The sequence below is a fragment of the Colossoma macropomum genome, unplaced genomic scaffold (genome assembly GCF_904425465.1).
Source record: "Colossoma macropomum unplaced genomic scaffold, Colossoma_macropomum, whole genome shotgun sequence".
In the NCBI taxonomy this organism is placed as follows: domain Eukaryota; kingdom Metazoa; phylum Chordata; class Actinopteri; order Characiformes; family Serrasalmidae; genus Colossoma; species Colossoma macropomum.
The window spans coordinates 12811768-12828384 of record NW_023494791.1 but is presented as its reverse complement, the minus strand read 5'-3'; the positions used below and the strand labels follow the sequence as shown (position 1 = coordinate 12828384).

General features: G+C 39.9%; 2 protein-coding genes across 2 annotated transcripts in view; both read right to left on the bottom strand.

Annotated features, from left to right (window-relative positions):
* The window catches only part of atrn (attractin), an 80315-nt gene extending 69973 nt beyond the window's left edge, over positions 1 to 10342 (bottom strand). Inside the window, 4 exon segments of the mRNA XM_036573943.1 lie at positions 1676 to 1804; positions 4240 to 4353; positions 4438 to 4521; positions 9911 to 10342. Coding sequence (XP_036429836.1) covers positions 1676 to 1804; positions 4240 to 4353; positions 4438 to 4521; positions 9911 to 10137 — 554 coding nt within the window. The 5' untranslated portion in view covers positions 10138 to 10342.
* Positions 10343 to 12717: 2375 nt separating this feature from the next.
* eif2ak3 (eukaryotic translation initiation factor 2-alpha kinase 3) overlaps positions 12718 to 16617 on the bottom strand; it is a 38216-nt gene continuing 34316 nt past the window's right edge. Inside the window, exon 17 of the mRNA XM_036573942.1 lies at positions 12718 to 16068. Coding sequence (XP_036429835.1) covers positions 15883 to 16068 — 186 coding nt within the window. The 3' untranslated portion in view covers positions 12718 to 15882. The remainder of the gene's footprint in view (positions 16069 to 16617) is intronic.

The following is a 16617-nucleotide window of genomic DNA, read 5'->3' as shown; positions in this document are numbered from 1 at the left end:
TGTTTTAGGACATCCAAAACTGACTGTAAATAAAACAAGAAAATGACATGCAATTTGAAAAAACAAATAATTGATGTTGTACGTTCATCCAAAGTATAACTATACAAAATATTATCATTTTAAACCAATCAGAACAACATCTGTGGCATTTCTCCTGAAGTCATATGAAATTTAGTGCAAAGCATGAGCTAAAAACTCCTAACAACTAAACAAGTCTCCTCCTGTGCTCTGAAGTGCAGCAGATGTCAGAATTCACCAGGACATGGAACTGCTAGTGGCCTTATGGAGATTAGCAGCTCCAGTGGGACCAGACATACTCACTTCTGTCACTGGCTCACCAGTGAAAATTCACTCACTAAACATGTAAAATACTCAAAACAATAATAATAAATATGTAAGCAGTAATCATAGGTGTGAGACATTGGCATATCAATTTGTCAAAGAAAACAATGAGACACGGCACCTAATGACTTTTTCTTTTCCGATACCGATACTGAAGCTTTAAGCTTTGGCTGCAACCAATCTAATATTTCTTTGTTCTAAAAGATACTTCGCTTTATTTATTGACTTATTTATTCATTTGGATTTCTACCCATTTTTTTCACCAGTTTAGTCACTGCCAATTCCACCAGCTGGCTAGTTCTCCCCATCGCATCATACTATCAAGAGGCCACTAATGCAACGTCACTGGAAGCTCAACACGCAACGTGCTAATAGATCCACTGTCTAGCATCGCACTGAATGATGGGGGAGAGGAAGGACCACTATACCCACCTGGAGAGAATGAGGCCAATTTTGCTCTCTTGGACTTCTACCCACAGATGGCTGTGGCTTGGCCGTGCATCAAATTCATGATACCTAAAATAAGCTTTTAACTCACAGAAATACCCAGCTAATAACATGACATGACAATGTGAGTGTGGTTATTTCAGGCCAAATGTGTTACAGGACTGGACTGGATTCATTCGATCAGTGCCTCTAAAAACAAAAATATTTTCAAGACTCTCATTGCTGCACACGACTGGAAGTGTACCACAAAAGAAACCAAGCACACCATATAACCTTACATACAGACAACAACTACAAACATGCATGCTAACTTTAAATGTGGCTCATTAAATCTGGAGGGATAAATGCTGGAATAATAGAAAGACAGTGCAAACATATTAAAGCTATAGAAAACACTACAGATCCTTTGTGCAAAGCACTTGTTTAGATTTTTTTTTATTATGAGTTGAGTTCTATGTGTCTCAGTCCTAATTTATTCTGAGGTTGACGATTAAACACCGCATTAGTTATGGCAACTACTTCACTGAAGCCCCCTTGCCACACCTCCTTGCAGAACTGAAATTCAAGGCTTAACCCACCCACAAATTTGTCATGCCCTTCCAAAACAGCAGTCCTGTCACTGGATCTGGAGGAAAAGTTATAGTTTAACACTGCAGGTACAGGTTTCTTTCAGATACTGAGGGGAAAAAGGCCAGATCTCTCAATAATGAATAGGCCTAACAATGGATATTCAGTCTAGGGGGAAAAGAATGCAAGTGTTCTCTATTGTAGAAAGTAAAACAATTCTATGCTTCAGATTTATTTTTTTCACCAAATCAGGGATAGCCTCCTGTCCATCAATCTGACAATCTGAATTTTTTTGCTTTAATTTGTCATTAGCGCTCACCTGTATGAGATGTTGAAGCCAGTTAGGTTGTAGGCTGCATCACTGAAAAAGTGCAGAAGTGCATAGCCGGATTCAGACACCACCTCTGGAACCGTCTCATTGCTGTAGTGTTCTGGAACAATCAGTCCGCTGCAACATAAAAGTGTGAATGTTACTGTTAAAAAATCCATGCTGAGGGAAAAAAAACCAAAGCAGCCCTGAGATTTCATGTATTGTAAGTTGTCAAACAGATTCTAAACGTACTAAGATGTTCCAGAGGTGGAGCTTGCCTTTTCAGTATACAGGCAACAGAAACTGGATAAAGCCCACAGCAACCAAAAATGTTAAACTGTAAAGTGTGAATGTAAGCACGGTGATTTGACAGTAATAAGTTATTTATCCTTACATTTACATATTTAGCAGATGCTCTAATATGTGAAAAACAACATTCAAACAGCCTTTATCCCAAGTTTTTACCTAATGCTTTTATCCAGAGTAAGTGACAGTGGCAGATCAATGCTGTGTTGGGAGTCTCATACAGCAACTCTTATTGGTGTGTTATTGTAGTATTTCCAATATCTGCCTGAACAAATTCCACATGCTCCACTACACTGTCCAACACACAACAACTCAACTGAGGAAACCTCGGTCTCACCAGAAAGAAAGATTGAGACAGACATGTATTTTGGTAATCAGTCAGCTGAACAATGGGCTTGATACATACTAAAAATATTTATAATTAAACAATAAAATACCATTAAAAATTGACAACAAATAAAATGAATTAACCAGATGTTTAGTTTTTTGAACAGCAGTGGAGAAAAATTACTTAAACCTCATCAGAAGCATTTCATTGTACAGATGTCCTTGGCATATTGTACATATAATAAATAAACACTGAATTAAAATGCTGTGCCTGGTTGCATAAAACACCCTCAAGTATGAACGTCAAGGGAAAGTTTTTTATTTAAAGGGAATTCTTTAAGGGTGTTGAATAAACTCCCTCAGATGTTTCTCTTAGCTAAGGGAAAATGCTGACTGACTACATACAGAAATACAGTGACAGATTCCAACATCATTTCTGTGATCGTGTTCTCTCATTAACAAAATTTAGGATTAGCACCTACACTAGCTAAATACTGAAACTAACTGACCCTCCTAAAATTAGCGTTGATAAGCTGTTTCTCCTGCCGTCAGCAAAAAGTGCCTTGCACTCAGTGGACATCCTACACACTGAGGATGTGAACATGACAAATATCTGTGGGCTGAAAACCCCACTGGAAACATTTCATGGACGTTTTAAATACAGTTGACGTAAATAAATAAACTGATTCACACATGTATTTCTGTAAGATTGTGACTGGCTCAGCACCTCCCGTCATGCAAAATCACTTTGTTTCGCATGTCAGTCAATCTCTTTCCTAACAAAGGTGGGTTTTAGCCAAGTTCAACAACAAGGTTTATCAGTCTGTATATGTATATGGGTGGAGCAGAGCAGAGCAAAGCTTCTCACAGCCTAAAATAAATTTACTCTTTAACAAAGATATATGCTTGATCATTGCATGGCTGCTAACAGCCTTTCATTTTTTCTGGAAAAAAAAATTCATAGCTGGTGCTGTGAAGACTAGGTAGCGTAACACAACTCACAGCACCCAGTCTGAGCACAATATTAGTGTAAAAATACACATTTACTTATTTATCTATTTTGTGTACATTTTAGTTCATTTTAAAGACATTACATCTTTCAGAATGTAGCCCTACATGCACTAAAACATGCATACAATTTTAATAGTGGGGGGGGGGTGTTCAAGGGTGGTCGGGGGAGCCCTTAGGGGCGCCCTGGGTCTCCCTTTTTTTTTGCACAGCAAAGCAATATTACCTAGTTATTAACAGATTACTACAGCAGACTACTGTATTTTTGGTACAAAGATGCTGAATGTGTATATGCCTATACATATAATACAGTTTTGCCAGTACTGCCTGTTTGTCATTATCTTTTTATGTTTGTCTTGTCTTGATTTTCACTTTATTTGTTTGCCTTATGTAATGTCTGTCGTCATGATTTATGTCTGGCTTGTTCTGCTTTTTATCTTATTTGTTTGCCTTATGTGCTATATGTCTGTTGTCATAAAATAACTCTTCAAACATTTCCAAAACTCAGCCATATCTTCAGCTTCTCATGTTGGCCAAAAATCTTTAGGGAGCGTTTTCTTTACCTTAAATTATCTTCAGGGAAATGACAGACAAGGAACTTCATTCAACACTCCAGGGGTTATTTAAGGGAAATATGACCAAGGGAATGGAAATTGTCAAGGGAAGTTGTGAGGGTGTGTGACAGTGTCACTTTGGTGGAACTTAAGGGTTTCCTTAAGAGTTGTTTTTGTGCAACATACTTAACCGTAGGAATTACTTAAGAGTAATTCTACAGGAAAATTCAACTTAAGGTGTTTTGGTGTTTTTAAGCAACTGTGCACTGATATCACTCAACACTATTTTTCCAATCCTAAATATAGTGGATCATACTGTACCAAATTTTTCCCACCCCCTAGCATCACGCAGCCGTTTACAATAGTGTCCCCAAGTACCTGAACGCAGCCAGCAGAGGAGAGTAAATAGAGTCTCCGTCATACACATATAGGTGGTCCCAGCTGCACTCTGTAGCGAAGTGCTCAAAGCGCAGCCTCAGAATAGAGTTAGCCCTGCGGACACAACACATTTCAATCATCAGTGTCTATATGGATATGTATGAGTATCAGAATGTAGAAGTAAAAGTATGTACTTACTGTCCCTCTATGAGCCATGTGCACTTTGTTTTGTATTTGTAGTTTCCTGGTCCATCTGACAGGTACCCGGAGGGTCCAGTTAACCTGTGCAGAGGATTTGCACACCATTAACAATCAATCTGTAAACACACCTGAGAGGACAGACCAAAACACAGCCCAGAACAACAGCCAAAGTCCAGCCGTAGATGACCTACTGTGTAATTTACCCCACACTAGCACTGCTCTGATAACATTTAAGGCAGACAGTTATGGATTGCAAAGGTTTCTGGGTTCAAGGTTTTTCAGTAAAAATATAAAGGCAGGTGGTGTGTCTTGTCAGAGGCTGCCAACGTAATAACAACACACAATATACCAATTCAGTGCTCTATGGCACCACATGCAGATAAAGCTGTTACAGAGTCCAACAGACACTCCATTAGAGATCTAACTTTATTGCACTTGTATTTCAGTACAGCCTCGCATGACGCATAACGCTTTTCTCCAAGACTTTTGGTTTTATCTGCAGAAAGGTTTGCCTTGAATTCAAACTTTAAAAGCAGTACACAGCACGAAAACAATCAGAAACGTTTAATTCGGCGAGAACATTTTCAGTGCATCTCGAGAACAGCTAACAAGGTCTTGACGAACACAGGCTAATGTTTGTCATGTGCCATTTTCAAAGTAGCAAAATAGTGGCATGAAAGGCCCAAAAGAGGACCTTATCACATCCAATCCTGAAGGCATTAATCTCTCCTAATGTGAGAGTGAAGCCTTGCGTGTTTGTCTCTATGGCGTTCACGGAGTCCAAAGCTTGTTTTGTATGGAAAAATTTCATTAGTGGGTGACACTGGTTGGCTACAAGCTAACTTGTCTTGACCGTCACTAGTCCTGCATACATTACACTGCAGCAGTGGACAGTTAAAATAAAGCCTATGTTTTATTTAGGTTATTTGCCTAGACTGCATAATATAGCCAGAATGTTCATTGTTACAGCTTCTGTTCTACAGCAAGCCCTAAAATGGACAAACAACTGGAATCAGCCAAGATTGGATTCAGCAGATTAAAGTATAGCAGGACTGAGGAGGAGAAGTAGAGAGTGTTTTATGTTTTGCCATTTTATAGCTCTTACAGAAAGAGATGTCAAGAAAAGCCGAGAGCTTTTGTAAACGGAGTCTTCAAACAGCTCTATATTGCAGAGAAATGTGATCTCTTACATTCCGTTTCAATGGCTGAAATAAGATAAATGAATAAACAGATTTTACTTATCAGAAGGCCATAGAGAAGTCAGAGGAGCCAAAAGTACACAAGTAGCAACATAGTAATAATAATAATGATGATGATAATAATAATAATAATAATAATAATAATAATAATAACAATAATAACAACAACAATTTCAGCCATAAATATTCATGATCAGGGCACCACTCAGCTTAAAGGCTAATTTTGGAAGCCAATCAACAGAAAAAATGATGGAATAAACAGCAGCACCATGTAAGTATAATATAAAATCAAGTGGGCAGTGTAGGGGAAACACTGTCTCTATAGTCTTTAGAATATTTTAGTGCTGAAAAATGAATCATGTTTATACTGAAATCGCAATTTTAAAGAGTGCTATTTTCAAATTGCAAAAGCTGACATTTTAATTACAGCCAATGCTGTCATAAGTTTTAGATGGGACCATTTAACTAAATAACAGAGCCTGTGAACTGCCTGAAGATGAGTTATACCACTCTAAAGCAACTAATGTGTGTATATGACAATACAACCACAACCAACTGGCAGTAACTGGCAACGTTCAAGCCTCAAGCCAGAAAAGAAGGATATGCTGGCCACATGCTGGTTGTCTTGGTCAAAATAACGGGACCACAATTATAGAAAATAATCCTATTTCAATGCTGCTGCTACACCTGTACCAAAATGTCACAGTATAATTATGCATGACTCATTGTGCTCAATAGCCAGTTGCCTCTTACTTTCAATATAGCACTTTATTTGATTTAATGTAACTAGTTTTTAAAATGCCAGCTTGGCCCGTTAAAGAGCAAATAAATGTTATTTATGTTGCAACTTTGCCCACTGAAAAGTACTGGTACCAGTGTGTTTCATGACTGATAAACAGCCAATTTGGCCATAAAGTTTCACGACTAGTGCACCTCTGGCTTCTACCTAATTCGCAGACTGCAGTTCAACTCTGTGGAACAGATGTCTTCAACTAAAAGCCTCCATTACAATCATTTCTGCATTTATCAAAACACTAATGTTCTAAAATGGCCTCAAGATAATAACACAGGAGAGATGCAACCTAGCCATTATAACTGGATGTTGACAGAACCAGTAAAAAAAACTCCTGAGTCCTGAGCGAGTTTAAAAGTCTGAGGCACAGAGAATGAAGTAAAGGCAGCCAGAGCAACAGAGCACCAGGAGCTAGCAGCTTCAATAACAGCAGCTACAAAAAAAAGCACGAGTCTGTTTTAGAAACCCTCACACAGCATCTACAGAACTCCACAGGATGTGATGCATCAGGGCAGCTTGGGAACTCGGGTGGGAATGTGCGTTTCATCTATTTAAGGAGTGTACAGGGGAAGGAGACTGTGTGTGTGTGCGTGTGTTGGCATGTTTATGGGATGGGACAGACAGACAGGCTTCTGTCGTTCTCCAAGTGATGCAATAAAAGCTGCCTATTTATTACAGCAGATTGCATTGGTGATAATTCAGTTTCGGAATGATGAATTTGGCAACAGACCACAGACGCAGGGACACTTAAGGAAAAGAACATACAGGCCTATTCTTCAGCTTTGGTACAGATACACAACCTCCCACTGTCTTTTTTAATGACCCACTTGCAATGAGAATAACGGCTTTTATATAATTCTATTAATGGCCAACCTTTGATGATAGGGGAATGACGGCCATTACTAAAACGAGCCAACATTGCTCTCATTGACTCCCTCACACACAGTCCTTTGGTGTAAGGGCAAAAGCAGTCCAGCATTTGTGACGATTACATGCAATTATAAGGTTCAAACCTAAAATAGCTCAAAAATACTTGGGCTATCACAGTTATGTGTGTGAACGTACAGTCACATGTTTGAATATCCCGGTCAAATTCCATTTACATTTTGATCTACTAGGTGAAAATAAGTTACACATCCTCTACATGGAACAAACTTAAATGTGGCAAACTTTAGCTCACTATACATGTTTGCTCAACTGTTCAACACGTGAGAAAAAATTAACATAACACAGTGTGCCATAACTTCTGTTCTGGCCACATTTTATATTAATTTCCCCCCATTATGCTCTATTTCACTTACAAAAGCAACAAAACATTTTTTTCATCTAAACTTTTACATTAGAACCCACAAAAAGGGATGTATAGTGATATGGGAATCATGCTGGTTTCAGCAGATAACTGCTTGGAAAAATGAATTTTCCTCTCTTTTAAGAAACAATAGAGTTCAATATCGTATGCAGATATTGTGACAATTTAAATAAGTTTCAAAACATATTCACGCCGCAGCCCACATATAGAAATTAAGCAACAAAAACAGTTCAAGTTTGTTTTTTTTTGTTTTTTTTTGTGATGTCACAAAAAACCCAACATATTTAAATACATTCACCTACTCAGCCTATAGCAGTTTAGCTCGGCCCCTCACACTGAAGTAAGTTATAAGGAGGGCTTCAGTCTGAGCAGACTTCTGAATGAGGTGCAATACAGAACAGCCAATCAGAACAGAGTTCATTTACATAAGTCAGTCTTAAAAGTCTGTGTAATTGTAAGAGATAACAAGAGGTTGGAAAATGGTCATATAAAAATGAATTATGACTTTTTGGTACAGAAAAGCACACAAATGTCAAAAGTCGACCTCAGGGGGAAAAACAGAATACTAGAGAAAAATGCAGGATGTGAGACCTTTAAGAAGTACATATCAACATCAGGCCTGATATTTCAAACGCATATTTGATGATGTATTTATTTTAAGCTAGAATGTTTAGCTGACGCTGACCACATGTTGCATCATTCCCAAGCTAACCCAAGCAGATGTGCCAATCTCTACACATTACAAATGTTTATGTATCAGAATTGCAGATATCCATCCATCATCTAAACCGCTTATCCTTCTGGGTCACGGTGGGGTGCTGGAGCCTATCCCAGCTGTCATTGGGCGGAAGGCAGGATACACCCTGGACAGGTCGCCAGTCCATCGCAGGGCAGACAGACAGACAGACAGACAGACATACACATTCACACACACACTCACACCAAGGGGCAATTTAGCACATCCAATCAGCCTGACTGCATGTTTTTGGACTGTGGGAGGAAACCGGACTACACGGAGGAAACCCACGCAGACACGGGTAGAACATGCAAACTCCACACAGAAACGACCCTGGTCACCCGGCCGGGAATCGAACCCAGGCCCTTCTTGCTGTGAGGCAACAGTGCATCCTCATCCACAACTTCAGATGTTTGACAGGCCATCAAACTACAACAAGGTCTCTGCGAGACATACACAAAAAAAGGGCTCGGTGGACAGTGCAGTACTTTGTATGTGGGCTTATTTGAGTGTCCTCTATGTAGTGACAGATCCTCAACCAGGAGAAAAACCCTCTGTGTATCCTAAGTCAAAGCAGGGCTGGGTCCATGATTGACACCACATGATCATTCGGCGCCAATGCTCTCTTCTTTCAGACAATTTGGAGCTGAATTCACCTTAGCCAACCCCAGACCAAATGCGACCAGTGTGTTTTGCCCATCAATAACCTCCCACTGTAGCAAGCCACAGCGTAAAGCCCTTCGGCTCTCGGCACACTAAAGCCTTCATCCAAAAACATGCTGCCTCTTGCCTATTCTCGAACTGCACCCATAACAATGAGCCTTCTAAATGTTATGGTTATGGTCTTTAACCATGGGAGCCAAACCTCATTAGGATCAAACCAAAACCATCAGTCAGTCAGTCACCGGGGGCTCGTCCAGGTTCACAGTGCTGTGACAAACCCAGCATGCCAACCTCTTAGGACAGGTTTTCCAGTCCCATATTAGACCTGGACCAACACCAAGGAGGATTAATAATGCTAAACCCTTATTATAATTCAATCCAAGATTAGGCTTTAATCTGCGTTGAGAGAACGTGCCATTATGCTACACCTACACCAATGTAAACAATGCCGTGTACATGGAAGCTAACTTTAACTGTTGCATCTTTTCTCGCAATTCAATCAGGTTAACAACTATATCCTGTCCAAGTCGTGTAACTTAATCGGCTTTACAGCTCATCAACACTCGTTTTGTGAGCCACTGCTGGACCTAGAGCACATAAAAAGACCAAGTTTGAAGCTGGCAGTAATACCTAGTAAGCTAACCTACCTGTCTAAACTGAGGCAGATAAAGCGCCTCGCCTGTTATCCCCTGTAACAGTGGCTTTGTTGTTGCGTTATAGCTGGCTATTCTGCTGACGGTTAAAGGGCCTCTGTGCTCGGTTTCTCTTACCTGAAGCGGCCGCCGCAGTGCTGGCACTGGTCCCCTACCCACCCGGGATCACATAAGCAGTTGCCGTTGGCCGGGTTGCACCGCCCGTTCACGCACGGTCTGTCGCACTCCTTCGCCTCAGCAGCGGCGGCCATACACACCAGTCCTCCGACGGCCGACAGCACCAGCAGAGTCCGCAGCTGAGGCCCGCGGCTCCGGCCAGCGGCCCTCCAAACCTGCCCGGCCATCCGCGCGAAAATGGCTGACACGGTAGGTGGCGAAGCCGGGGCTGTTGTGAGAGGCTACCGAAAGACCGGCCGGAGAGCAGGGAGCGGGGTCTGAGCTGTGTGTGTGGATCGGAGAGCCCGGGCTGCGTTCACTGCGCGACTTTTATCGTTTCTCTCCATTTACATCTGAGCGATGATTATCACCGCAGTGAGACACAGCGGATATGACGAGCGCGCAGAGCCACACGGAAGTTAAGAGCCGCTGAGGAAAATCCTACTATTTAAATAATAATTGAATAAATAAATAATAAATTATTAAGAAAACAAAACAGAACAATAAACAAAAAAAAATAAAATAAAAAATAAATAAAATAACAAATCATAAAATAATATGTGCCAATAAATTGCTAAGTAATAATAAAACAATAATATGACAACTAATAAAATAACAACATTTAATACGTTATAAATAAACTGTGATGATAAATAAATACTGTTGTAAACATGCTTTCCGAGTGTTATTCGACCTGACCGGGACTTTTAAGTAATATCAACCATAAGTAATTCTCCACTTTCCCTGTGTTCCTTGTCTAAAGCAACATAAAACATTTTCCTTTATTTCTTTAATGATTTAATTAACTTTTTTACCGTTGTAATAACATTTAAAACGCCTACAATTCTTTGTCTTTTGCGAAATAATTGTGTTTCCAAGCTTCACAAGTATGCACACATCTACACTTACACTTCTCTCAAGTGATGAACAGTTCACACTGACTGAATTTAATAACAATCTTAAAGCTTTCTTAAGAATTTTGTAATTTCAAAAGACGTGAAAAACCTTAAACAGAATTTAAAAGGCCCATTTCATGGAAAACCAAACTGCCTTTGCTTTTTTAAATAAAGGTGTTTGAAATAATATGTAAACACTGTTAAAGCTTCAAACCGTACTGTTCAGTCCAGCCAGTACGGTCCAAATATTGAAAACTAAACTGCAAAAACAGCCTGTTTTGAATTCAGTTTCTGTGATGTCAGGAGAATAACTGAAGTGCTAGGGAGTGTTTTAGCTTTGAGTATTTTTTGAATGAAAAACAGGACAGTACAGAACAGCCAATCTGAACAGAGCAAATGTACATATATCGATCCTAAAGGCACAGTAACAAAAAACAGTCAAGGGATGAAGAAAGTTGGAAAATGATCATGTAAAAAGTAATTAGGACCATTTTTGGCACATAAAAGCACACATATTATAAGCGGACATATGAGGGAAAATAAAATGCATGAAAAATGTATGATATTGGCTCTTTAATTCTTGTATACTTTGTTTTTCCCCTCCAAAAAATACCTTTGTCGAGGGAAGTATTAGAAAGTGTTTTTTCATGCTTGACCGGGTGCATATTTGTCCAAACTTGTTCGAGCTCAGAATGTATGCCTGATGTACCTAAAGATTTATACAGAATTTGCACAGTTGGAACCCCAACACTGTTTTTGTTGCTTTGGCTCTGAACAGTGACAAGGAACGTCAGCTTTAATTCAAGCATATTTATACTGACTGAACCTGATAGGAACCACAGTGCTTTAATACATAGGTCCCCATTTCTGAGGACCTGAAGAGAATTGACCAGCTGAGTGTTCATCTTTAGTTCATTCACTATAGAAACCTTAGAAACATAACAGAAGGTGCAGAGTTGTGGCATTTATAGCTGAGGTCTTTCCCTGTAGTCTCTTTACAGAAGTGTCAAAGCCAGAGAAGCAGGACATTCTGTGGCTGTTTTTTTTTTTATTTAACCGGATATGTTTATGTGACATTTCTTGGAATGTTTTAATATTAATATGATTTGCATGACAGACAACACTGCCAGTGGTGTGGAAGCAATAAGTGCTCATTATTAGGACAACTGAATGAAGCATTCATTCTTATCTAGTAAGTGAGCGCCACCTTGTGGTATATGTTAAAGATAAGTGCTACACTTAACTCCAAAAAAAAATAAAAATAAATTAGAGTTCTAATTATTAACAGCTCTTGTATCATCACACACTCCTAAATAGAAGAGCAAAGCTTACTGCCTGCTAAGGTTTTCAGCTTTTCACTTGTGTTTGGCTGAAATGAATGGGGGTTGGCTGTACAGCACTGTAGTTTCTACAGGGAAATGGGGTTGTATTTGGGCACAATTCAAATTTAGTGCATGGAATTTAATGATTATCCTGAAAGACCTTGAATTACAGGAAGAACTTGGTTAAAGTATGTTTACACATTTACATTTCGGTATTTTAAAAAAGTAGAGAACAATGCTTACACTGCAGAGCAGAGGTAGAGGGGACGTTACTGTAGATGCGGCTCTTTTTAAATTGTGTAGTCACCGCTTGCACAGTTCTTGGTACTCTTGGTAAAGATAAGTGGAAAAGGCTATGGAAAAATGTCTGTTTATCAGCTTGATGTTGAAAGTATGGGAGAAATCTAACATTTCAATCAGGTAAAATGACTCAAATTGAAAGGAAAAGGTGACCTGTACATTTCATTTATTATCCTTCCTTAGGAGGCAACCACAAAATTGTGCCATATGCAAAATGTGTTCTAAACATTTGAACATAAAGAAGGGAAACTTTTTAACAAAGGTCATAGAATGTTTATTAAATTCTGACTTGTAAGAAGTCACAATATTCCAACACACTCCACTGCATGAAGTGCATTCATATTCTGTACTTATATATCACCACCAACCCAAAAAAGGATTGATTCTGGAAAGGACATAAATAAAAACAAGAACATATTTACATTGACAGTCGGAGAGAAGATTGTGCCCAAAGACGTAGATCATAGATTACAGAGGGAAGCCAGCAAAGTTGACAGATCATGGCATCAGAACGGGAATGGGTCGAGAACAAGTAGGAGAACAGCTGATGCAAGACAGTTGGAAAGAAATCATGAAATTACAAAGATATATTTAATGAAAAAAAAGAAAGACCGAGCTTGTCCGAGTGAACTTGGTCAACGTAACAGTTAGTCATCCTAACTAATGAATCACAAAGAGTCAGGCTGAGTTGTGGACTGAGGAACATCATTAGACAATAAGATATTTATAAAGAAGTCTTGCTCTATGGCCACATACTGACACAGTAATCTAAATGAACTTTATCCATTGTCCTCCCCTGGCATGCCTGAAGAAACACTGTAGCTGTGCTCATAAGGATAAATCAAAGGCTGTACGATAAGGGAGAAAGGTGAAGAGTTAGCAGAGTGGTCCCTGATCTGAAATAACGGACCCAGGGTCCTGCTTAGGTCTGTACGAGCGTGAAAAAGGGTCACTGGTCATAATCTCTTGTCCTTCTTGCAGCATTTTGGTCCATTCAGAAAACGATGCACAATCCAACCTTCTCTTGCACACATACTTGCTGCTCCTAAAGGGGGCAGAGGCACCTAGTGCTGTTATCAGCTCCTCTAGTTCAAACTGAGCTATACACACATTATCAAGCATAAAGATCCACTCGGTTTCCATACTCTGACCTCACAACTCAATTTGGACAACGGCAATTCACTTGTTTTACCACAAATCATCCTTAAAGGGGAATTCCACCATTTGTTAACAAATCTATACATAAATAAACAGAAAAGATGTTTGAGAAACTTAGAGTAAGAATTTTTCAAAGTGGTGGTGGTGGGAACCAGACATCTACAGCAGTGGTCTGCAACCCTGGTCCTGGTGAGCTACTTTCCTGCAGAGACTAGTGCTAACCAAAATTTGACACACCTGCTCCAGCTAATCAACCTTTTTCCAAGTGCCTGACTGATGGATGGGATGTATTAGAGTTAAGTAAGGTTGGAACCAAGCTCTGCAGGAAGGACGCTCTCCAGGACCAGGATTAGAGACCACTGATCTAAAGAGAGCCTCTAAAACAGGGGTGCACAACTCCGGTCCTGGAGGGCCAGTGTCCAGCACAGTTTGGAGGTTTCTCTACTCAAACACACCCACTTAACCCGCCAATTAACAGATAAATGCAATCTGGTGTGTCTTAGTAGGTAAATCACCAAAGTGTGCTGGACACTGGCCATCTAGGACTGGAGTTATGCACCCCTGCTCTAAAAGCTCCTTCATAAAAAGTTATTACATGAAATGGTTATCTGAGATATCGATATCCCGATTTCTGAGATATCGTTTTGAAATTTTGGCTTCATACATATTCTTAAAGCTCAGTTCATGGCAGTGAGGCACATGCAAGGCAAAATAATCCTCAAGAAAATCTTTTAAGATTTACGACTATTTTACCATTATCAAAAATACATATAGAAACTCAGAAGACCCACAGGTTCACGGGTCATTTTGGATAATAAATAAAACGGTTATATTTGAATTGTAGATATCGATACCCCTGGTTCCATCACCACTACTGTAAAGAAACACCACACTTTCTAAGTAAGTTTCTTCAAAATTAACCACTTTACATGAAACCACTCTGAATGACTTCGTTTACATCTCAACTACAGAATTATGCAGAATTTTTGAAAAAAAAACAGCAGAATTTCCCTCTAAGGGTCATTTGTGCAGGAGCAGTTAGACAAAATGGCATCAAAGAAAACAGTCCCCATTGATCAAACCCCTTTAAAGAGGGGAAAAAACCCTTAGAATGAATTATTACTTCATATGTTACAATTAAGTGTCACGTATTTGGTGATTCCTCTTGCTGTATCTCATCCTACATCTCCATGTCTGTTCAAAGCACTTGCTGTTGAGAGTCAATCCCTTCCATATACTCTCATTCATATGACCTAAAGAGAAATTCACTATGAGATACAGTACATAAACCCGTTTTTCTAGTATTCATGAAATGAAGTATTTTACATTATGATCTTTACATCCAAAGTCTCAAAAATCTCTTGCTTTGATTAAGTCACTCATTAAGTCTGAAAGGAATCAGTTCAATCGTACTTCTTTCATCCTAGAAAAAACATGCTTCTTATTAAGTCTGTGTCCAGTCCCACTTCACACTTCTGAGGGACAAATTTGCTTCAAGTCCACAGATTTGTCAACTACATCATTGCTAAGCTGTTCCAATGTGCCAGCGAACAGCTATTGTGCCTAACACACTGTGCATTCAGTCTCCCAACCATTATCAAGCTTCACTTGGAGCTTAAGTCTATTTACAATGGAGAATGATTCAGAGAGAACCATCTCAATCGATCGGTCATTGTTTTAGTTCAAAGGAAGCAGGTCCTGCACGGCTTCCACTTTAAGACATGCTGAGCGAACAGCGGTCCAAGGCAGCTTGTTATTCAGCATTCACCAGTACTTAGAAACGCTCCACTTCCTCAATAACCAGCTCAGCCAATTCCACATGAATGTGTACAGTATGAGATAAAGAGTAACTGAGGTAAAGATGGTAATGCGTGCATCATGGAGCTTCAGAGACGGAGCTGGAGAGCTGGTCAAGGAGTCCAGCAGTTCAGTTCGAATCTTCTCTCCTGAGTGAAGTTGTACAGGACGGCAGTGAGGCAAAGTGAAGGTAGTGAGGTGGGCAAGCAAGGGCAGAGTGAGTTTGGGTTTGGAGTGAGTGCCTGAGAGACGCTAAAGGCATACATTCGGCAGAAAACGGAATGACTGAGAAGCTGAGAAGTCTCAGTTTTTCTACTGGCCACAGAAAATGGGGAAAAAAAAAATATTAGTGTGCGTTTAAACTGTAAGGACAAGTGTGGACAAGACCTGATGTATCTCAGAATTAGGTTCTGTATGTTGAGAAAGAGCACTGTATGAAATGTCTGCATGCTTGTGTGCTTTAGCTGGAGCTGGAGCTGGAAATCTGTCGTGACGGCCGGCCGGTGGATGACGCACTGTATGTTCGAGAGCGCTGTCGGATTCTGCAGGGCACCTCCAGCTCCTGGAACAGTGGAGCCTCCGTGATGTCAGACGCCTCGGGCCGCTCTGCGGGCACACGGGAGAGCATACAGCGCACCATCTGAGCCTGAAACACACACAAACGAGCATCAGTACTGGAGCATACAGTAGTCAGTGGTAGACAGATGTAAAAATCTGCATTAGCCACTTAGGGAGTTTAGTTTTTGTCACTTAATAAACATCCAGTGTATATTTTAACCTCCAAGTTATACACAAACATGAACAAAATTTGTTTATGCTTATGAAAACATAAGAGAAGTTTTAAGAACAAAACCGATAGGGAGAGCAGTGTTCAGGCACCACAAATTAATAACATTTGCACTTTGCTGGCTTCGAGACATCTATGGCGATCAGCGTTTTGTAGCACTGTAGTTTAATTTTGTCCTAATCCTCTTGAAAACATTCTTGAAATGTTATGAGGGTCCCTCTGAAAGACTCTCAGTTTCAAAATTCTCTGACCCGAGTACACCTTACAAAACAGTTCTGATTTGTCTAAATGCTCAAGTGGACATTTTAGACATGCATCTCTGTGCTGCTATTTCAGCAGGAGTTTTGTGTGGGATGCAGGAACAGAAATGACTACGGTGTAGTTCATCGCTAACTGTTCTCTGTGTAA